The 23,694-nt window shown below is 42.5% G+C and overlaps 1 protein-coding gene across 1 annotated transcript in view; it reads right to left on the bottom strand.

The window, feature by feature from the left end:
- Positions 1-5,919: 5,919 nt before the first annotated feature.
- Positions 5,920-23,694, bottom strand: part of grin2aa (glutamate receptor, ionotropic, N-methyl D-aspartate 2A, a) — a 145,197-nt gene continuing 127,422 nt past the window's right edge. Inside the window, exons 12-15 of the mRNA XM_075453795.1 lie at positions 18,445-18,534; positions 17,723-17,820; positions 11,518-11,756; positions 5,920-9,730 (exon numbers count right to left, since the gene is read on the bottom strand). Of these exons, the coding sequence (XP_075309910.1) occupies positions 7,769-9,730; positions 11,518-11,756; positions 17,723-17,820; positions 18,445-18,534 (2,389 nt within the window). The 3' untranslated portion in view covers positions 5,920-7,768. The remainder of the gene's footprint in view (positions 9,731-11,517; positions 11,757-17,722; positions 17,821-18,444; positions 18,535-23,694) is intronic.

Genomic DNA, 23,694 nt, shown 5'->3' with positions numbered 1-23,694 from the left:
GACAAGTTACTCAAGTGTGGTTGACAGATGTCAAAGGTATTGAGGATATACCCTTCAAATGGCATTTTAATGTCTTCCATTGTCACAAAATGCATAAATAATGTGTCCCGTGAACGGTTTATCAGCAGTTCGGTGCGATTTTTACAACACCATCATGACCTTAAATTTGCAGAACATTCCTCGCCGTGGTGTCATCAGAATCTGGGCACTGCAGCGGGTGTCGATCATCTTTTGTTTTCAAAAAATGAACCCGGAAGCTCAAATAGAGCAAGCAACAGTGACAGGAGGACCGAATACAAGTGACAGCTAGCACTCCCCTAAGTTCTGATGAGGACACACGGACCTTTACCTCATTCCGTCCTGCTGTTTAAGTGGATATATACAAATCATTTCTAAAAAATGTCGCAGTTCGCGGCCTAAAGCCGTGCGCAAATGTTAATATGACGAAACATCTGGACCGTGAATAGATGTTTTCTGTCTGTGAATTCACCAACACGAATAAAAATCTGAGGAATTAACACAAAAGCAAAGTTAAATGTGTGTCAGAGTAAATTTCAAGAAGAATAGTGTTTGATTTAAGGTTCGCTATCCCTACAGCATCTTTCCTCGTGCCTTAAAATGGCTAACAGTTTATTTTCAGCAGTGCGTTATTGTATTTATTGATAATTGTAACGGTTATATACGGTTAATAACAGTAGATCACACATTTTTCAGCATGAAACAATATTTTGTGAAGTCCCACACGTCTCGACTCATCGACGAGTGAAGTGAGTTACTCCATTGAACACTATCCCTGTTCTCGCAGAGGTTAATACATTTGAAAAGGTCATTTGTTCCCAAGGAAATTCACGACTGAGTGGCAGAAGTAACCTGCTGAACAAATGTGGCTCTGAGGAGACTCTTTTACAACTACACTGGTTTCAAACCACACAGCGACAAAAAGTAATGTTACTACATGAAGTTCTGAGTTACTTAGCGCCAAGTACAAGTGCTTTAGTGACTCAGTTTTTAGTACTTACTCCAAACAGTGGTGTTTTTTTCTGTTTGTGGAGATTTAGGAATACATATATATATACATAAATTAACTTGTTTGGAAATACTGTGAAATAATTATAAAATCACTAGTGTGAGTATTTTGCCGTTCTCGTTACAATGAGATTCTTCATCATAGATACATACATCTTTGCCTCATTTAAAATGTTTGGGTACACAAACGTCCAAGTTTCAATTCGGCTTCAACTCCAGCAAAACTATAAGTGAAACAAAGGCAAGTCGTAAACACAGCAATAATTGGATTATACATACTTGTGGCCGAAGAAATGAGAATTGCAGAGGGTCAACAACATGTCAATCAATCAGAGTGGTGATATACGTTACATATCACTCAACAGTAGACATGGAAAATGATTTTCTCAGGAGTGTAATGCATGTTCCATTACATGCACAGTATTGAATTAAAACTCAAAATACAAAAGCCTTCATAAATTGACATTATGTCGACAACAGAACGAGCAAAGCTCTCAGTAGCAAACTGTAATACTCTCAGAACTCTTTGTTTGACACTGCTGACTCGTGTGGTGTCAGTGAGCAACTTTAGCCCAAGTTATTGCTTAAATTACACATATTTTGTGTAATTTTGTCATTTTTGTGTGTAGTTTTTTTGGCTACTGTATATCAAACGTCAATACGAATGAGTCAAAATGGAACATTAGAGCACGAGTATAGAAATTTGGATTTATTGCAACAATGCTAAGTAAGAGATATATATTTTTTTACCTATCAAACAAGGAACAGATTTGTATTCTACATATTTGACTTTTTGAGCTTTGCAGTGTTAAAAAATAAATAAATTATGATACTGCTGACTCATCTGAGAAGGAGAATTACTGTAATCTGACGCAGCACATGGTTTGTTACAAAGAACCATATGGGAACTTGTCATTGGAAAGTGTTTGAACTTCAAAGTAAATCAGATTAAAGTAGTTTAGTTGGTAAGGACAACAAACACGTTTTTTTTGCTGAAGAATGCCTTCTGTCCCCTTCCTTCACTGAAGAAATATCCTCAACTTCCCGTAAAATGGATGCTGTAAGCGTCAGAGTTAACTTGTTTACGGGCTGCTTTTGCTGACTGCTGTCGCACTGAAAACCCGCTCCGCTGGTCCGCCAGTATATCACACTGATTGGTCTGAAACAACAGTTTCTTTGCTCTTTTCACCACAGTCAAAGCCTGGAGCCCGGCAGGTTGGATTGCGTTGTGACCGGCTTGCTGGTTTGCGAGAATTAAGCTGCCTTGTCAGGGGTCAGATGCCCAAACGATGCGTACACACAAAAACCACGCTCAAGCCTTTTTTTTTTTTCTCAGACACAAACCAGAAACAGAAGTGACACAGTTGTGGATGATATAAATAACTGGAGCTGCGACACAATGCCTGTGCATAAGGATGGCCCCTCTGGGGTGTTGGAGGAACTTGTTAATGCGATTTAATGAACATATTTAGAGATCCTGTTGATTTTTCTGGCACACGATGCCCACACAGCAGACCGGTCTGGGCCAGATCTGGCACTTCTGGCCAACTGTTGCCGTGGTAAGTGAACCGGATGTGGGCCAGAATTGGCAATGGTGGCCCGCATCCGGCCCAGTTTTGGCCCATGTGTGGAGCAGCTCTGGCAAACCGGATCTGGGCCAGTAAAGGGCCGACATTCTCTGAGTTATGTGGGCCAGATGGAATGCATCATGCGGGCCAGAAATGGGCCAGACCAATTTTGCTATTTGGGGGAAAAGTTGGTTCATGCACCTCTTTGTGTTCACTTTAAACGCCATTCTTGACGCGCCAAAATTGACGTTACAAGTGCTGGCGCACTGGGCACTTTGGTGTCATTTGAGCCAGTTGTACATCGCCAGTTTTTTGGCTGCAAACAGGAACAGCTGTAGGGAAGAGTATGCGAACAGGTCCGCCTCGACAGGCATCTGCGGGACCCATCAAAACACAGTATGGTACAACAGTTGTAAACAATGCTCCACAAATAAGACAGACAAAAAAATACATTTCCTTCTCTCTGCTTTACATTTGGTTTAAGACGGAGCTCTTTCTTTGCCATTTCTATTGTTGTATCCTCCATTTGATTGTGGTCCAAACGGTACCTTTTTTTTTTTTTTATAAATATGCAAATGTTTAGTAGAGGAGTGTCCACATCCATTCATGTCTAAATATAGGGGTTGAAATCAGGCTGGGAGCATATATGCACAAAGCTGCTTTTCTTTGCATGAAACCAGTTTTATTCATCTGGCGACAGGTGTGAAATTAAATGAACAAATAAGTAAAGGCGATTCAGATTTCTACAGTCGAACAGAGAACGAAAAGAGCAGAAAATAGAAAGTTTATATGGATACAAAGTCACAGGTGCCCTCTAAGGTAGAGGCAGAGGTGAGAATGAACGTAACGATGAGTAGTAGACCTTTTTGTCTTTGACTCGTCTTGATGAAAACCTGATTTCCAACTGGATCCGTGCGACCCGTATCTTGAGCGAGAGACATAAATGTAGAAGAAAACACATTTAGAAGCGAAACAAAGGAAGCCGGTCGAGGATCGGCCAACGCTTTCTCCCATTTCCGCCGCGATAATCAGCAACCTTCAGCTGACAAAAGAGATTGCTTTTATGCAAGGTGAGAAAAAGCTGTTGTGACAGGACATTGTGACAGGACAGCAAGCCTTGTGAATGGTGAAATTTTATTCTAGTCGCTCTACAGAGAGAGAAAGAGAGAGAGATAGAAAGAGAAAGAGAGATAAACAGTGCCACTGTACAGAAGAGCTCTTGTGAAATTCACACAAAAAATATTGTTTTAACTCTTTATAATTCTCCATGATGATGTATTCCAGTATGAATTTACAAGCGATGTTTACAGGTGTCATTTCTAAATATATTCAAAATAGTTCCTTAAAAGTCTTTGAGGAAGTATTAGTTTAAAAAAGAAAAAGAAAAAAAAAGCTCTATTCTTACAGCAAACAATAAAGAAAGAGGTCTTGTATCTTTGGAGGGATAGCAGACTCAAAGTAGAGGGTTGCTTTTTTTTTTTCTTTTTTTTTCTTCTTCTTCTTCTATCTTCTTCAGAGTTGAAGTCCTGACTACACGTGAGGGAGAGGGAAGAGAGAAGCAGAGCTGGTGATACGGTAATTCTCACCTGCCATTGGAGGAAGAGCGAGGATGTCTTGCCATAGCAAGCCGAGCCCTGACCCCTGAGCCTGCCCCCTCCTGCGGGCAAAACGTGGCCCGGTGAGGACCAGCTGGCCAACTGAGGAAGTTTCACAGGGGTCAGGTCCTCGCCGCCTCCCTCAGAACAGCAGCAGCATCTTCGTTGTGTTTAACACAGATAACTTTTTTTTTTTTTTTTCCTCTCAAAATATGTATATACTCACACCTGGTTACAACGCATTATTGATCATAACATCATAACCAAAATGAACAAACAAACGCAAAAAGAAAAAAGAGAACATAAAAACATAAAAAATTGTTACATTTGGGGTTGCATGCCATCACCTCATTAATTATCATTAAATGTAATTAAAATACATTTTTCTGCATTAAAAAGAGCAGGGTTGTCATCACAAGGGTGTGTCTGAGAGTGTGTGTGTGGGTGTGTAAGTGTGTGTGCTTGAACGCAAAACAGCATCAATTTACATGACAGTTCTGTAAAAGTCGAACAAAATGAACAAATCATCATGAGTTCATAAAACACAATGGTGCCGTTTGATATTTTTACATGTGCATATTGTTCACTCGTCAGCTTACGCAAGCAGCATGTGGAGGTAAATATATGATAAGAATAAATATGCAGATAAGATGCAAATAAAGGAAAAAAAAAGACAAAATGTTACTCTTCAGTCACCGCTGGGTAAGCTGATTGGGAAGCAAGGAGAGGTTCACTGCCGTATCCCAAGAGTGCACAACAGTGATAAGACAGTGGTTGTTAAAAGCGATAAAGATGAAGCTTGAATTGAAACACATTGGCTAATGCAGTCAAATGCCATTAGAAAAAAAAAAAAAAACACAAAAAAGAAACACGGAGAGGAAAGAGAGAGATTCCAATTTGTGTATTCCACATGAGGGGTAGCTTTTCTGGGAGATGTTTGAGTAACACCCTTCATTCTGTTAAGGGGGCTCAGTTTGGCAAGAAGCAGAAGTGCACGCAACACACTCCGTGGTGAGCGAAACCATTTAAGCCCCCCTGCCGTCGTTCCCCTTTCCCCCCCTCATTCTCTTCCTCTTCTTCTCGATTTACTTGGGTTGCAAGAGCTCGGGCACAGAGCCGAACTGGAAGACCTTGGACTAGTAAACATCAGAAGGAGAAAAGCTCGATTCTGCTTTGTAGCCGCTATAAATAGTGTCTTTTTTTTGTGTTTGTTTTTTTGTTTTTTTTTTCTTTCCCCCCCTATCTCATTTTCTACAAAAAACCTGCGGCGCATCGTGTTCTGTTGCTACGGCTCCCTACAAATGCGCAGAATCCTCCTGAGGTATTTTATTTGATACAATTTGGCTTTGTGAGACCAATCAATCAAGCAAATCAGCCACTTAAGATCGTTTCACGATTTTTTTCTTTTTTGACTGTACAATTTGTACAGTTTTATGCTACAAAAAAGAAAAGAAACAAATAAATACAATATAAAGAAAGTGTTTCGTGGGCACAAGTGGAAATGGAAGTTTGTGCATGTGCAAGTCTTTTTCTGCTAAGTGCTTTCGAAAAAGAACGAACAAAGAAATAAATGCATAAACAATCGAAGAAACCAAACGTTCTGGTTCACGTTTCGAGCTTACCAGAGTTCCAGATGTTCCACAGATGGATACGTAGTCGATGAATACATAAACAGTGGAGCCTCCTCGGATCCACCCAGCTTGTCCAGCCCACCCCTTCCCACACCCCACCCAAACAACACTACAAAGGCAAACAAGGGATCAGTCTTAAGCAATCGTCACATCCTCAACAGCCCTGGCTGATTGTACATCAACAAACAGTTGGGTCATCCAAAAACTTCTAAACAAGATCTTCGGTTTGACTGTAGCGATTTAAAGAAAAAAAAAAAAGGATACAGAACCACTATCGCCACACAAGCCCACCAAACTTTACACAAACCAACAGAAAACAAAGCGAATCGTTATCGATCACACAGGAGATGTGTCATGTTGATGGAGGAAGGGAAGAAGGAAAGAAGGAAGGAATCGTCAGTGTTTTTCATAGCTAAATACCCTGTTTCTCAGTGGCAGGGAGGTCCAAAGACAAAGCACACATCAGCGACCAGCTGCCGATACAGTGACAGTGGACACGGCTGTGTGATCTCATCCTTTTCTCCCTTGTATGTCTCATCTTTGCTCTCTTCCCTTCCATAGTCACCGTGCTTGTTTGCAGCCACAGCATGACACAGGTTTACTAAGCACAAAGGTCAAGGATCAAAGTCTCGATTGTACAAATATCCATCCATCCGGCAAGACTCAGCCCCATTCAAAAAAACATGTAAGATATGCATCTGAAGTCGTATTTGTGTGTATTTTCTCTTCTCTTGACACAGAAAAAAAAAACACATGCAAAAGAATCTACTACTCTTGATGGTATTTTTCAGTAAGCTATGCTTTCTTTCAAAAGCAAAAGTGGGAGAGGTTTCAAAAAACTAATGGCTATTGTGCTACCAAATAAGCAAACACTAAAATCCTACATAGGGGGATCTGAACGCCAGAATCCCTTATAAATCTTATAGCTCAATAGAATAAAAAAGCAATACTTTGCAATTATTTTTCTATGTGCAGTGCCACAAATGAAATGCCCATCAGTTGCCTCAGGTTTTCTTGCTTTTCTTCCCCTTTCTATCAGTCATTTTGTCAGTCTGTAAACATTATTCTTTGATAGCACCTACATAACTCTCATCCTCTCTTCACTGCGGTGTCCCTCAGCCTGGGCTTAAACACAGACAACCACAGTCTGACTCAACTTGCAATCCCTATCTGCCACAAATGACTGGTTGCTCCACTCTGTCATTTTGCCACTCACCCTGTTCCTCCCTGTCTCTCCTCCCCCGCTGCCAGGTGTCTCAGCAGCCATATTTTGTCAGAGTAACAAGCAGCAGACTGTTGGACGAGCTCACTGCGACACCCCTGCCCTCCTGGGATGTCTCCACGTCAGGACCACCCATCTGGCCGCCCTGTCAGGCCTCTTCGCCTCAACCAGTGAGCCCCATGCCTGACAGTGGAGGTGGAAAATGAAAAAGAGGAAGAAGGTGGGTGGGTGGTTCAAGGAGTTATCTCCTCCTTGCCTACTTCTAATTCCCCTGTCATTCAATTACTCTCATCCTCCTCACACAGTTCGAGCTAGTATCAACGGACCCTTCCCATACAACTGCAGGCGTTCCGCAACACTATAACATAAGCTTTCCATTCCAACTAATGGGACTGCTCCAATTCCTTTCCCCTTTGAAAAGCCGGGGACAAATGTTTCCCCATCTTATTCTTATTTCTGGATACCTTATGGCAGAGTGCTGGCCATGCTGCCAACTCACTGGTACATGGGAGAGAATTGACAGAGACGGTGAAATCGTCTGTAAAGAGAATAGTTGTAATACCGTCACACCCGAGTGGGCATAAGTTCTTTTCGATTACAATGTCAAAGACAAGAAGAAAAACGTAGTGCGGCTATGGCATCCCTTACTGGATAACATAGTTGATAAATTATAATACAAACCCAGAGAGGAGTATTAAGGAGAGAACACAATGTTCCTTATATCAACTAAACATCTGACTCCAGACTGGGAATTTTCTTATACACCCGTCTATTGCTGAACTGGGCTGAGTTTAGGACGCCACGTGGGCCTGGGTATGCACTAGTCTTATTGGCTGAGTAAGGCATCACATGCTCTTTATTGTACATGTCATTGGCTATCCGCCCGTCCCTTGAGCAGTATGAAGAGGTGGACTTAACAGAAGAGCGAAGATTGTTCGCATCATTGCGCGTTTTGATGGGGGCTGCTCCTAGGGCCGCCGCAGGAGAACTTCCTGCCAGCTGTTTGTAAATATCAGAGGAGCTACGCCCATGCACCAGTCTGCTGCTGGTATCATCCGTCAGCGAGTGGCTGAGGAAAGGGTTTTCCGAGCCATGGTTCGGGTACAGGGACTTGCTCCTCTTGCTTTCTTCCAGGCTGTGGTTAAAGAGCATTGATTTTGACCCAGAGCCAAAAAGTCGTCCAGAGTAGGGACGCATGCCGAAGAGGTTCGCGTAGTGCGAGTCAGATGCAGAGTCGAAGAAGCGATCCTTCTCTTTGAGGCTGACACTGCGTGCCGGTCGGCCCAGGTCTACATCCTTAGGCTTTTCAAGCATGATGTTGTCAAAGGAGTGCTGACGGCTCAGCCTCAAGCGGTTCCTCTTTTGGACATGCGGCCCATCTGTCTGTGGCCAATACAGACCAAACATTTCGTCTGGCTGTTGCTGCTCTTGGTGGTGTAGGGTGGGACTGAGCAAGGGGTCTGCAAGGAGCTGGTCCTCGCTAATATCATATAGGTTGGCTGTGTGGAGGCATGCCTCACAGCGATTATAAGGTGAGCGCGTGCCAGAGGCTGAGGAAGTTGCAACAGGTGTATATGACCCTCCTGGCTGGTAGCTAGCGGTCACTTTGGACAAGCAGGAACGGCAGTGTGTCTGTTTGTAACGATCAATGGATTCATGAGGGGACAGAGAAAGGTTTTTCTCTTTCAGGTTGTAGTGTTTAGAGTAGGCCGAGTCTGGCAGAAGATCTGAATCTGGGTGATGCAAAGGTGATGAGTTCAGATGAATGATGGGCTGCTCACACTTCCTGTAGTTTTCACTGTGGTCCGAGTACATTTCAGGGTAATCCAAATCGTCTGCAGCAAGACCGTGACTCTCGTGGTAGTGCATGGGGTCTGAATGGAGGCTCAGCTCTCGGTCTGAGTCAATGGTGTAGATTTTCTCTCCCCCTCCTCCTCTTCCACTTTGGGTGGTGCCGCTGACCTGCTTAGTTTTTAAGTAGGACAGCTCAACTTCACTGCAGTCCCTTGGGTATTTCGACGTCACCGATCTTTTTTTTAAGTTGTCCTTGGGCTTCAGGTGCTTGTTGTTTTCTGGGTCCTTGTAGGAGGCTGCCCTGCTTGAACAGTCAGAGATGTCGGAGTGGGCTGCGTCCTCGGGGAGGTAGCGCTGCGTCTTCATCGACAACCGTGGGTCTGGCATGAGCATGTCCGGCATTGGAGAGGGCCCTGGGGGCGCAGAACGAAGCGTGTCCATTGACTTCTTCCACAGCGTCCGCGATGGCTTGGCATTAGTCTGGACCGAGTCGGCACTCACTGCGACTTCCACCGTATTCGGATTGGCATCATTCAAGGTCAAAGGATGCTGACCACCTTGGAAGATATAGTTGTTAAGGTGGTCTTTATGGCGGTTAGCAAGATAAGACTGCAGGTCACCCGTGTCCCCATAGATCATATCTTTGGGAGCATAGCTTCGGTTGTCAGCATAGATGAAGTTGCCCTTCTCTGCCATCATGTCCATGATCATGGGGCCAGCTGAGTGCATGAATTCTCGTTTGGGTGAGTTCATGCGGGAGCCACTCAGATTAGACATGTTGGTCATCTGTTTGGCAGACTTAATGAGCTTGAGCATTTTGTCCTGGGGGCTGAAGTCAAGATCTGTCTTTTTCTTCATGTCAATGTGGACTCCATGGATGCAGCTCCAGATTCCCTGTGTAAGACATATGGATGAACAAAGAGCAAAAAGTGTGAGAGAAATACAAATTAATTAGATAAAGAGATAGAAAGAGAATGAAACAGTGGTAAAAAAGAAAAAGAGGAAAGAAACAGAGAGACAAACTGTATGGTGATTACTTATATGCTTTAGCCAAATATATCCGTGCCCTTTAGGCTTTATGAAAATGAATTACATTGTCAAGGACTCAGCAAATCATAGCAAAACTGTATTGTTTGAAACATTATCAAATGAGGCCATCTTTCACTGTCTGTGAAATGCACCTACTAACAAAGAAAATCTGACTGAGGCTCACAGTAGAGACAGAAGTTGATTTAATTCTAAATATGAATCCTCAAAACAACCATATTTGATGAAGTTAGAAGGAAAATAACGGAGTAAATAAAGTGACTTGTGATTCAATCCAAACACATTAAAACGACTTTAAACGACCAGCAAAACAAAAAGTTTTCAGTATCATCACAACCAGAAAAGCAAGAAGTGTATGTTTTCCAAAGGGGACACATACGAGATATGATGCAATGCAATGAAACAAGCCTTTCGGCAGCTCTATTAATTTTACAACACGACTGAAAACTGAAAGCTTGTATAATGTGAAAATTAACCAGTGCACTGAGAGTTCATCCAAACTACGTGGTCAGCAGTGCCCCCTTGAGAAGCTGGTTTCATGTTTTATGTTTCTTTTGCCCCAGACCAGCATTCAAGGAACTCTGAAGTTGATGAATTTTGCAAACCAATTACCCAACTTGGATCTTTAAAAGTTAAAAGCAAAACACCTATATCATTCTAAAGAGATCATCTCACACTGAAAATCAGACAGTTGAAGACCCGAACGGATGCCTTTACGATTTAAAGGTGAGAATAAGAGCAACAAAAAAGCAGAAAACACTGAATTCATACTTAAAGGTTCACTAAATGTTTACTTTGAGGGCATTTTGACTCAAAATTACTCATGAGAATGGCTGACATCTTTCTCATGATCCTCACTTTATTTTCTCTCAAAGAGCCCCCCCCCCAACCCACTCCGCTGCCTCCCTCGGATAACGTCTACATACGGAGTCACACTGCTTTAAAAATAGTGCAGAGACACTGCAGTGCTTTTAGGGATGCATGTCCATGTCTTCTGCTCTCACCCACAGCCAGAGAGAATGCTGACCTTTTAGCAGAATGAGAGAGAACACATTGATTAAACGTGGGTTGCTGTGGTTTCACCCAAAAAAAAAAGAGAAAAAAAATGCTGCAATTAAGGTCTATATTTATCGATATTCAGGGCTGCCTCGTGATCCCCCCTCGTGCCTCCATCCCCTTCCTTCCCTCTCATCCTCATCTGCACAGCCCTTCCTCTTCTCTCTTGCTTCAGTCAGCGTCTTAGTTTAGCTGTAGCTCTCTGTCCCCGCTCTCCTCCCTTATTCAGTTGGCAGCAAATACAAAAAACAAAGGCCTTTCTGACCTCAATAGTGCAGCATTAGCCTCTAGTATAGCTGCAGTGCTTCACTGCACCTTATAGCCTTGATCGTGACCACTGTTAACCCAGTGAGAAGACCCTAGGCTCAGATATTCGCACAGCCACATATTCACTTGTTTTCATACTCGGTTGCTTGTTTGTGTGTTTAACTTAGATTAAAAAACTAATTTTGTGTAACGTAGCAGGCGATTTATTTATTTTTTTCTCCCCCCCAAACCACTGAACAGGCTAAAGAAAAGTTTGTTCAACGTGGCTGCACATGCAAATAAACACCTCACAGACAGAAACTGCTCCTTACCCTACTGATGGAGAAAAGAAGACCCGGCGTGCCGGTGCAGACTCCGGTGAAGCAGTATCTAAGCCTCCAGTAGAACAGATGCTCCGAGACAAAGGTGATGAGGGAGAGCCCCATGGCGGTGGCCAGCATGTAGAAGACGCCTGCCATGTTATCCACATCCAGCTGACTAGACATCACCTCGTTCTTCTCATTGTGGCAAATTCCTGTCAGCCACTGGGCTTCCAATTCTTCCATTTCACCTGTAAAGCAAGTTTTATTAGTATATTTATATCATATTGTTGCAGTACGAACAATTCATATTTAATTATGAAAAAAAAGAGTCTTTGTCCAAGGCTATCGTTGGAGGCAGAAACGATCTCTTCTATAAGTCCTTCTTGCAGCAGACCAGAAGAAGCCTCTGCCTGAAGACACTCGGACACACACTTGTTCAATAACTTGGTTGCATAGAGGGTGTGCAGTAATGTCCAGTTTTTTCTTTTTAGCAATTTATGCATCATTTTTTTCTTTTTCCCAGCTCTATGGGCTCCAGAACGATAAACAGCATAATAGTAAAAAATGAAAAATGATGATTAATAACAAATGATTGAATTCAACATCCTTCACTACATAAACATGGTTTATATGTGTAGACTCTGATTATATAATTACATTTTAGTAAATGCAATACTTTAGATCAGTGGCCTCAAACTGATCCGTTAAAGGGCCGGTGTGGCTGCAGGTGTTTGTTCCAACCCTGCAGCAGCACAGCTGACTTGTTTCATTCAATCAACTGAACTGGTTAAGACCTTTAGTGCAGACGGTTCAGTTGATTGAATGAAACAAGTCAGCTGTGCTGCTGCAGGGTTGGAACAAACACCTGCAGCCACACCGGCCCATTCACGGTTCAGTTTGAGGCCACTGCTTTAGATATACAGTACCAGTCAAAAGTTTTGTCGAACTGATTTGTTGAAACAGCGCAAGCTCCTGTCAGGCATCATAGCTAAGATGAGTAGGCACATGGCTCAACACATGGGTGGGGCTCATAAGGGAATTGGAAGAAACACTAGTGGAGCTAAACACTAGCTACTGACCAGCAAAATTGTCACCCAAGACTGGAGATCAGACATACAAATCTCTGAACCTCCTGGATTAACTACAAGAAAGGCTACGACACAATGCCGCGCACATTGATACGGGAATGTATCAACAGGACACTAGGAGGCTTCATCAAGAACTTAATGGTGCTGTGAAAGACAACCCTGGAGGCCAATTCCTGGCCAAATGCACAAGTTAACATCAAGTGCGGTATCTACTAAGAAGATGCTCTGTCCCCACTGTTGTTCTGTACAGGCCTGAACCCCCTGAGCCACATCATCACAAAGAGTGGTTTGTATTCTTTGGATACCGGTTCCAAAGTGGAGCAACCATCAGCCACCTCCTCCACGTGGATGACATCAAGCTGTATGCCAGGAATAAGTGAGACATCGACTCAATGGATATACAGCAAGGACATTGAAATGCCATTTGGATTTGATAAATGTAGCTTATATCTGAAGGGGTTAACCTACCAGAGAGCACTATAGCAGATGTTCAGGACAGCTGTACCCAACCGTGGGATCCCACAGGCTAATGGCGACCATGAGAAGGTCACAAGGAAGTCAGCCACAACCAAGTACCTACAAAGAGTTTGAATCAGGCAGGTCCTGAAGAGTCTACATAGGAAGAGCAAAGTCAAAGCCATCAACACATATGCTCTGCCAGTCATCAACCTGGCAAAAGGAAGAGATAGAAGCTACTGATATCAAGGCACGAAAGCTCCACATGATGCATGGGGGGCTTCACTCCAAGTCCGGCACTCTAAGATTGTTCACTAGGTGGAAGGAGAAAGCTGGCTAGTTAGCGTTAGAGCCACTAGCTGGGATGAAACGGCAAATATGCAGGAATACATCAGGAAAATGGCCCCCAGTAAAGAACTGCTGAGAGAATTTTTCAGGCAGCTGAAACCCAGGGAAGGAGAGAAGGAAGAGGAGGAACATCTGTGCTGAGTAAGGGTTGGAAATCCCAAAGTCAAAGTGGGATATACCTCCAAAGGTAGTGGAGCATGACAAAGCTGAACTCCTGTGGCACTTCCAGATCCAGACTGAAAAACAGGTGATGGCTAACCAACTGCACATCGTGGTGTTTGACACACTGCAGAGGGAGGCAGTAGTGGATAGATGTAGCAATTCCAAGTGACAGCAACAGCAAGCTGAAGGAGGAAGTTGAAATATGTGGGAATTGAAGGCAGCAGTGGTACCAGTGGTAAACAGACCACTTGGGGCCACGACCCCCAAACTGGGATCAGCAGATCCCGGGGACAACATCAGAAACATCTGTCCAGAGGAACACAGTTCAAGGAACAGCTAAGATGCTGTGTAGAACCCTAAAACTCCCAGGCCTCTGGTGGAGGACCTTTGCTCTATTTTGGACAGGCAGTGCATGATTCTAATGCAAGAAACAAACCACTTGAACAACAAGCTCCTAACATTTGTGGAGGAAACCACTGTGTTGTGCTTTTTATTGTGGTTATTTCCTTTGAGTCTAAAATACAAAGCTACAAATGCTCAGAATCTATCTTTGCTGTACTGTAGAAACTGCTTCGAGAAATCCCCCGAAAATAATGTGAAGTTAACTCGTAAATTAACCAATAGGAGACATTTGGGGGGAAAATAGAGAAACCAAAATTTGTTAATATCTGTATAATGAAGGCCTCAAAACCTGAGTATCTTTGGTAGTACTTGTTCCTGTTTTATATCATAGTCTGGGCAATGTTTTCTCCAGAATGTTCTCTGGAGTTTGATTGCAAAACGTAATTAATTATTTTCAACCACAACAAACAAAGCCATCCTAAAGGAATAACAGACCCTACAATTAAATACTTCAAAACATAATAACCGTAACAGATTAGGCACACAACCCCTTTCGTGTTTCATATGTTTTCAGGTGCAGCTGCTTTGCAGTACGTCTCATTTTGGCTTAAGAGTAACTTTGTAAACCTGTACATTCATTTTTAACTGCTTTTTTTTTTTTTTTTCAAGGCCTGTTTGTGTCACCAGCTACTGAGCTCACCGTCCCTTCTATGTTGTTTTGTGTGTTATTAAAAGGAAGCTGGAAAGCAACAAAGACCTTATCTTTTCTCATTCCTCACTCTGTGTACCCTTCCCTCCGTTTCCCCTCCTGCTCTGACTTCCTCGGTGACATTTGGCGCGTGGCTAATCCAATCTGTGTCATTCAGGGCCGGATAACTAAGGCTGCTAGTGGGGAAAGACAAATATCATGGTGGTGCTCAGCTTTGTGTCTTTGGGTGCAGACTCACAAGACATCATTAACCCTTAAGTACAATTGAAGAGCATCTGTCTCATGTAACATTTGTGAGTACACTAATGGATCTACCCAGGCCTTTTAATCATATTATGATAAGCTCAGAATTAAGACTGATCTTTAGGTATCAAAAGGTTACTCCTTTTTTTTTTCTTTCCCTTTTCTTTTGAATCAAGTGCATTCAAAGCTGCGGGAGTGGCCACTGCTCAAGCTGCTGCTCTAATTTTAGGGTAGAGTGTTGCTGAAATCCAAATGCTCTCCTCTTACAGTATAAGGAGTCACAGGGCTCAGGCTAAAGTCTGGGAGACAGTCAGTTGGAACACAGGATGAAATGTCACTAAAAGTTTTGTCCACATATTTAAAATAATGTCTTATTTTGAGGAATCTACGGTACTGCGCAGAAGTCTAAAGGGCAGCCCTGATTTCTGTATGTTTTTCTTTTTCCAAGCAGCCAGACTTTCTTGTCATCTTTTTCAAAGATCTTGAGCAATAGTTCTCCAGGTTTTCTGAAGGTCTTCGGCTACACATTTTAAGTCCAGTCCTTGTGCCTGACCATTTTCAGAGGAATGTATGTTTTTGTTTCTGAAGCGACTTAACAATGACCTAAGAATCTTTCAATGAAAAAGGCCCCTAACCAGTGTTGTGTTTGCACATAACAGGAAACTTATGGAAGAAACCAAATTTAAATGGTGTCCTGAAGCATTTTGTTCCTAGCAGCCTGTTGCAAAGACACATAACTTGCTGACATTTCAAGTTTACATTTTTGGTTGCATCTACAAGAAAATACCGAAGACAACACAGGTTGACAGACTTTAAATAGTCTTTTTGCACCAGCAAGGCGTTTTTTCGACGAGCTGTCAGCTGAAAACTTTCATGGCGTGCAGTGTTGTCCTTCAAACATTTCAGGATAGATGACAAGAGGATGACAAAGGAAGAGGCAGGCTTTAAAACTATCGACAGAAGTTGGTCAGTATCTAAAAGTGATGTCCTAAATCAAGCCAAGACCTGACAGATCCATCTGGCTCCTCAGTTGATTGATCTACTGTTCTCTGAAGCCTCATCACAAATGGTCTCTGTAAGGGTGGCTGTCGAGAAGCCATTCTTATGGAAGGGAAACGTGAAGAAAAGGCTGAAGTATACCAAATGAGGCAAGAATTGGACAGAGAATGGGTGGCAACAGGTCTTGTGGAGTGAATGACCTCAACATTATTGAAAACTTGTGGGATCATCTTGGCAGATACGGAACAAAAGGCATCCAAAGAAGGGCTTTGAAATCTCCTGTGAGAAGCTCGGAGAACTATTCCTGAAGACTACTTAAAAAAATTACAAAAAAGAGCGTCTAAGAGGGGTTCAGGCTGTGCTGAAGAACGAAGGCGTTTTCATACAAAACTACGACTTTCAAGCTCTTTAGAATCAGAAAATCGTAAAAATTTGATTCGAGCTGTGCAAGTTCTCCAAAAAAAAGAAGAAGAAAGAATTTCCAACCTTTGCTATTATGAACCTAAAAGCTATGATCTAACCCAGTTCATCACTCTGCACAATGTGCATCTATCTTTTGGCTCTTTCATCAATGCTCAAGCATGAGCCGCTCCTAAACCTTGCTGAATGATATTTAGATTTAGGCAGATAATAAACCTGCTTTACTATAAAAACTAATAAAGATGATTGCATTTGTTAAGGATTTTTCTCAAGGAAATTTTTCCTGCTGTCGCCCAACAGGTAAGATATTGACTTTATTGACCAGCATATTTAGTCTCAAGTAATTATTTTTTTTGTAACCCTAACAGAAAGAGCCCTCTTTGTGTGTCCCTTCATGAAGTACCACATACCCTCCTCCCACACTGTGTCTATGTGATCTAGTAGCCTCTGCCAACATAAATGTCACTGTCATCTATCAAAGACCAGCCCTTCTCTAACACTCTCCTTGCCTTTTTTCCTCCAATGCTGCGTGTTTCATTCTCTCTCCACCCTCTTTCTGACCACTGCACACAGCACTGTCCCTTTCCTGATCATGTTGTCACTTTTTCACCCCCTGTTTAGTGTTGCCCCTCTCTTCTGTCACCTAAACTCTATTCGGTCTCTCCTCAGTCTCACTCTCACCCCCTCTTCTCACCTCCACCCTTACCGTTGTGACTCATTTCCTTTTTTTAATAAACAAATTGAGCGACGCTGAGGTTTTCAGTGTGGCATAAAGAAACAAGAAGGAGAAGACTGGATGCCATTAGTGAGGAGCAAAACAAAAGCGGCAAAGATGATTTTTTTTTTGTCAAAAATATGGCCCGCATACTCTGAAGCCCGGATAACATTCAGTTAGACAGGATTATTGCAACACCGATGTTCATTTAATCAACTTCAATGCACTTTATGCCAGTGGCTGAGAACACTTGCATCAGCAAAATGCTCCTGTTGTAAAATGAAAGTGAATCTGTCACTAAAAGCTCTCGCTGTCTCACTTTCCCTGTTTTGCAGCAGGAAATTGTTTATGGAAAAACCTCAGAGGCTACTGTAATAAAGGAATGTTGTGATTCAGATCGAGTGGAGTGTACACACACACACACACACACACACACACACACACACACACACACCCGCAGCAGCTTTGGCTCTGCAGAGAGGAATATATTAGAATAACTTACACACTCTGCCCTCTGTTTAGAGCCGTCTTTGTGTCCAGAATAACATCAAAGGACTATTTATACTTCACTGCTTTGTGCTGTCTGCAGACAAGGAAGTGAAAATGCATGTGTGTGTGTTTGCATTTACTACAATGCTGGCAAAGAGCAATGCAACCTTTCGCCTTTCGGATAGCGAATGGTGTCATACACGCGGAATTTGCATACGAGAATGCTGTGTGTGGGATTCTCACCATCTCCGATGATTGCCAGGATAGCCAGATCCACCTGTCGCTTCCAGTAGGAGCCTTTCTGAAGAGCAATGCCGTAACCAGTGGTAGCAAAGATATACCTGAACACAAGCATGTCCACACACACACACACAGAGAAGCACACACTTTAACCTTTGAACAGATATTTCAACCTTTATTTCTCCAGATGGCTCCGACTCTGACACTTCATGTATATCAATGCGCGCAAATGTTATGAAGTGACAATTTAGGTCACGGCTGTCAACTAAAAGTCATCAAAAAAATGTCACGAAATTCATTAGGACGGTTTACTTCTTAAGACAACACTGCATCTGGAACTGTAGTGACAATCTGTCACAAGATCATTCAGGTGATGTGACTGCTCGAAAAGTTGAACTCCTCTCAACTTCCCGAGACAAAACCATTATATATACTCCTAAAATATCAAACAAAAATAAGAGTAAGAGCATACTATACTTTTGGGCTGATGCCATCACAAGTCAAATTCATTCTAAAGAATCTTTCACCGTGTATATATTAGCATAAGTACTGTAGGAGGGGATCTTTCTGCACCCAATATAGGGCTGATAGATAACATTTTGTGTGTTATTGCCCATATCTCTGTCCTTCAAAACTATTCCACATCAAACTTGTCTCAACAGTGTAAACCCGAAACACAAATGAGCGAAAGGATGACACTTTTAAGGAAGTGTAGCTTTAGTTACCCGCTGCCGATGGTCACCAGCTTACATCCCTCATCTCTTCCAGCCATGTAGTTCAGCACCGCTGCATCGTAGATGAAGGCGTCCAATTTGCTGAGAAGGGAGACAGAAAAGAACAGAGGAAACCAGAAACGAGTGAGGGGATGAAGACAAAATGTGACGGCTCCCGCGGTTCTCTAAAAAGAGTGAGCGAGTCGTGCACAGGATGAGACAGGAGGCAGAAGAGGGTCCCGGTTTTCAGAGTGTGTTGCTTGCAGATCAATTGTGAGGTGTTAAATCATCTCCAATGGGACTGCAATTCGAGCGTAACCAAACACAATAGACACAGTGGGCTATAGCGGCGGTTCAATACAGCAGGCCTCACTGATGATAGGACCTTGGAGACACATGGACAACCTAAACAAACTTTAGACAGACACAAACATTTACACTGTCTTGCTTTCTCTCCCTCCGTCCACACAGAGACCCGTAAACAAGTCGAAGCATTACGGAAAAAGATCCCAGCCTCAGACTGACATTTCCAATGTAACTGATACCCTCAGCAGCCACTGCTCATGCACAAATATGCACACTCAAACACTCTGAGCCCTGCTAATAGTCCAGTGACTGGCTGGCATTTACTGAATGTCAGACCCAGCACTCTAACGAAGGCTCACAGCCGATAGTTTAGCTGTATAATCAGCTTAAACCACCACTGGCTCCATCCACTCGCAAGCTGTGTGTTCAAATGTGTGGGGAACCGGGAGGGTGTGTCGGCGAGCTTGTGTGATGAGGCAGATGAGAGTGCGTACGAGTGCCTTTCTAAGAGCGCTCTTATGTCTGTGCCTGTTTGTAGGCACAAGACAGATAAATAAAGCTCTGAAGCCATCAGCCACCACACCTCTGTAAAACCTTTATATGTGTGAATGATGGGCACCAGCAGAGATTCTCTTCCCACATTTCATCCAAAGCTTTGAATGTCACCTCTCAAGCTGGAAAATTATCGCTTACTGTGACTCTGAATCGTATTTTACACTTAACGCAGGACGACTCCAAGTACAGCACATACAGTCGTGAAAGAGAGAGGAAACCCTCCATCAATAAATTACAACTAAGGTTTCATGTCATAATAAAAAAAATAAAAAAAATCAGCTCGTCCTTACCAGGTCTTACAACTGAGTGAATACGATCTCAAATGAACAATAACATGACGTATGACACCATGTCCTTATTCATTTGACCAAAGCTAAGACAAAACGCAGAAGCAGCGTGTGAAAAACGAAGGTGGGAAACTAAATTTCTCAACTTTTTTGGAAATGGGACTGATAATTATCATCATTGAATCAGAGGTTGAAAACTTAATTTGAAGAAATACTTAAGATGTTTTTATATATATATATATATATATATATATATATATATGTGTATACATATATACACACACATACATATATATAAAGAACAGGTTTCACTATAATACCACTTTGTACCATTGGCTGTGAGTCACAAAAGTGTCTAGTCTGCCTGAAAGCCAACAGTAGAAAAAGAAGATGGAGTCGCCGGTGCTGGTAGCAGCAAATACAGGGCATATGAACAGGTAAAGCACGGTGATTAGAAAATGTCTGAAGCTCCTGGCAAGGAAGCATTACCTTTGCCAGGATCTCCTACAGAGAAGCAATTTCCAACAACAGAGCAAAAAAAAAAAAAAAAAAACAAGCCAAAAGAAGAGTAAATATTTGTGTTGCTTTTCTTCACTGGAAATAAATTTTGGCCAGAAAAGGTAGCAAAGCGTGTGCTGTTAACATCGTGGATGCATAGCAACAACTTTCTCAGCTGATTCCATGGTGTCAGCTTGCTGTATGTATTGATGGGATGCTGAGCCAGAGGAACAGCAGTGGGTTAAACTAGGATGTATTTTTCCGGTAAGTGGGAAACTCATACATGGCTACAGTGTTAATAGGTTTGGGATAAAAAATCCAGCAAATCATAACTCTACGTGTAAAGCGTGCTGTGTTATCGTCACCAGCCTGCACGTTATCAGCAGCGAGATCAAAATGAACCAACGCTCGTCCTCTTGTTAGCCGTTAGTCGGCCATTTTCCTTTCACTGAGATGATTTTTCTTTCAATTAAAATGGAAGGAGTCAGTGGTGTCAGCAGAGCCTGTGAAAAAAGAGGAGTCATTGTACCCTTTTGTACCTTAAAAAAAAAAGGTAAAGAAGTGTAAGCCATCACACCCCATCTGGTCAAACTCTTGGCTCCTTGTTGTGACAATTTGCTGAAGACAAAAGTTTCCAAATCCAACCTTTAAGAAGTGGTCTTGAGGGTAGGTTATTTGGTCAAGTCAGAAAACAAAGCATTGTTGTGAATTCAGTCTTTTGAATGTCTGAATTTACAACAATAGGACTGGTACAACTGCTACGGTAATGCCCGACATATGGGAGCAGCTACAGGCTGCTGGGGTGGGTTTTTGTCCTTTCGTGTCTTTTTATACATTTCACTTCACAAACATCACTCAGATATGCTCAGATAAGTGCCAATTCCACCAATGTCCTGGTCGGTTGTAGTCCCCTTCTACAGAGCCCTCCTGTGTTGGGAAATGCACATCCCATAACAGTTTGTGACGTCTGCAGGTAGGACCTTCTCTCAGTGTTCTTTCTGATGAAGTTTATAAAATACTGGCTTGCTAGTTTCACCTTCTTAAAGCTGCCGTCGGCAACTTTTTTTTAGTCATATTAGCTTGAACTGTCATGGGATTCTGAAAGTAGAATATTAAATAGGCTGTTTAGGAAAAATCCCGAATTCTGTAGCTCCCTTTGAAGCCTGTAATCGTGCTTGCAAAAATCGAGCGCTCCCGGCTGTTTTTAACCAATCACGTTAGGTTTATTATTGATCTATTATCTGAGCAGAACAGTCACTAACCACGTCTTCCATGCTGAGCGTGAGTCTGCCCCCAGCTTGTGTGCGCGCACACTGGTGTGAACTCACGTGCACAACCTCGTCCACAGAGGGGGAGGGACCTGAAAGTTGTATCAGTTCGAATTTTCCGACTTTAGACTCGGAATTTTGAAAACCTGCCGACGGCAGCTTTAAAGGGGAACTGCGGTATTTTCAACATTAAGCCTCTTTTCTGAGACGTCTGCAATGTTTCAGAACCCCCCTCACCGCTTTTTTGATGTTTAATGCTGTCTCTGGTATTTGCCTAATTTTGATTCTTCTCAAAATGCTTCAGAACGGCAAGTCTTGTGCATGTCCAGAAAGGTCCGTAAAAGCACAATAAACGTCCGTTTTCAAAATAATCAACTCACCGGAGTGGTTACTGGTGTGCACTGGTAATCCATATCAAATTTCGTTGCGAAAAGTTGCTTCTGTCGTGTTTTATTTGGCAGCTCGTTCATGCTCGCACTATTTTCTTAGCGGTGGCGGAGTAATATCAACGAACATCCAGTACAAAATGTAAAATAAAACACGACAGAAGCAACTTTTCGCAACAAAATTTGATGTGCACACTAGTAACCACTCCGGTGAGTTGATTATTTTGAAAACGGACGTTTATGGTGCTTTTACGGACCTTTCTGGACATGCACATGACTTGCCGTTCTGAAGCAGGTTGAGAAGAATCAAAATTAGGCAAATACCGGAGACAGCAGTAAACATCAAAAAAGCGGTGAGGGGGGATCTAAAACATTGCAGACGACTCATAAATGAGGCTTAATGTTGAAAATACCGCAGTACTCCTTTAAGATTTCCTCTTAAGTACTGTATGTTAAGGAAAAGGTTAAGGCACGATGAATCCAGGAACCCATCAGATATGATCTAATGCAGTGGTATTCAGACTTAATGTGTGCTTTTATATTTCTTGGCAACTTACAGGATCACATACCTGTTTGTGAGTCGTTTAATCCTTGGCGGTACTGAACAGAGGGTCACTTGCTAGTCCTGTTCAACAGAGAGGCGTAACATCCCGGTGATCTTTATTTAAACCCGAGTAAGGAATACCAACTTACACAAGCAGATGTGGGGGGGAAAGATGTAATTCTGCAACAGCCTGGCACGAGATGATTGGGTTCTCTGATGCAGAAGCCAAGCGAAACTGATCCAGAAATTTGAGCTGCCCTGTGGGAAGCTTAAAGAGCTCTGCACACTCCTCTCTCGCGCCGCAGGTGAGTTTTTTCTGCTGAAGATTCCTGATTCACAATTTTTCCTGACGCAATTCTTAAGCTACAAGGAGGAAGATAGGTGTCTTTCACTTTGAAGTACAAAGTGCAGCCTTCGCCAGCAGGTCACGTGACTGCGTCGATTGTCTCTTCAGCTTAACGTGTGTGAGAAAGTGAGCCATTCACCCACTCCCCAATTTAGTTCTGCTCTCAACTATCAGTCAAAATTTGACGTGTCACGGCTGTAAAAATTCTGACAATTTAAACACCGCTTAAACAGATGAGGTTTTTAAGATATTTCTATAGCTCACAAAAAAATGGACTTCATCTTTAGGAAGTACTAATATAGTGAATCATAAATGATTATTATCAGTATACTTGAATGTTTCAATATCAATACAGTCACAAAACCCCACAACATACCTGGACTGTGTTGGACGGATACAATACCATTAACTTACAAGGGATTTATATTATAGAGTAATTAACATTTTTTAAAGAAATACACCAAGATATTTCTGTGAGTTAACAGCCGGTCAAGGCAGCGGTGCGCATCATTGAAAAATGTCATGTATATTTGTCAGTTTATAATTATTCAGTTACGAAATAGTTTTAAAACATCGGGGTCTTCATGATTTAGGTCCCATCGTGTAATCAAATCAATTCAGCTCTTCTGTGCACACTTTTGGTTCTTGTGGCTGTAACAGATTCTGTGTGTAAAGCCTGACAGCATTATGTGCGATCAAAGCTAATCCAGCCATCAAGGCTCCAATAGCTGCATGCTGCAGCGTTGCTCATCTGCTAATACCACAGAATAGAAATATCAATGAGGGTATTACTGACTGCCGACACCTGCAGTTAGCTGGATGTGTAGACACGAGCGGCTGTTTTCGTTTCGGAGCATTTCGCCATGCGTGCGTGCCGTATTTGTTTGCTTTCCTGCTTGTGTGCGACACTGTTAATACGGCACCACGGTCACGAGCAGCCGAGAGTATTACAGGTGGTGGTTCAAGCCGTCTTTACTAGCTTACTTCCAGTGGTCCTATGACTTATGGATGAGGGATAATAAGCTGAAAAACACAACTGAATAAAAAAAAAAAAAAAAAAAAAATCAGGGAG

The sequence above is a fragment of the Odontesthes bonariensis genome, chromosome 21, assembly GCF_027942865.1.
Source record: "Odontesthes bonariensis isolate fOdoBon6 chromosome 21, fOdoBon6.hap1, whole genome shotgun sequence".
NCBI classification, from domain to species: Eukaryota; Metazoa; Chordata; class Actinopteri; order Atheriniformes; family Atherinopsidae; genus Odontesthes; species Odontesthes bonariensis.
Note: the sequence above shows the minus strand (reverse complement) of the source record. Positions and strands in the feature narration are given on the sequence as shown.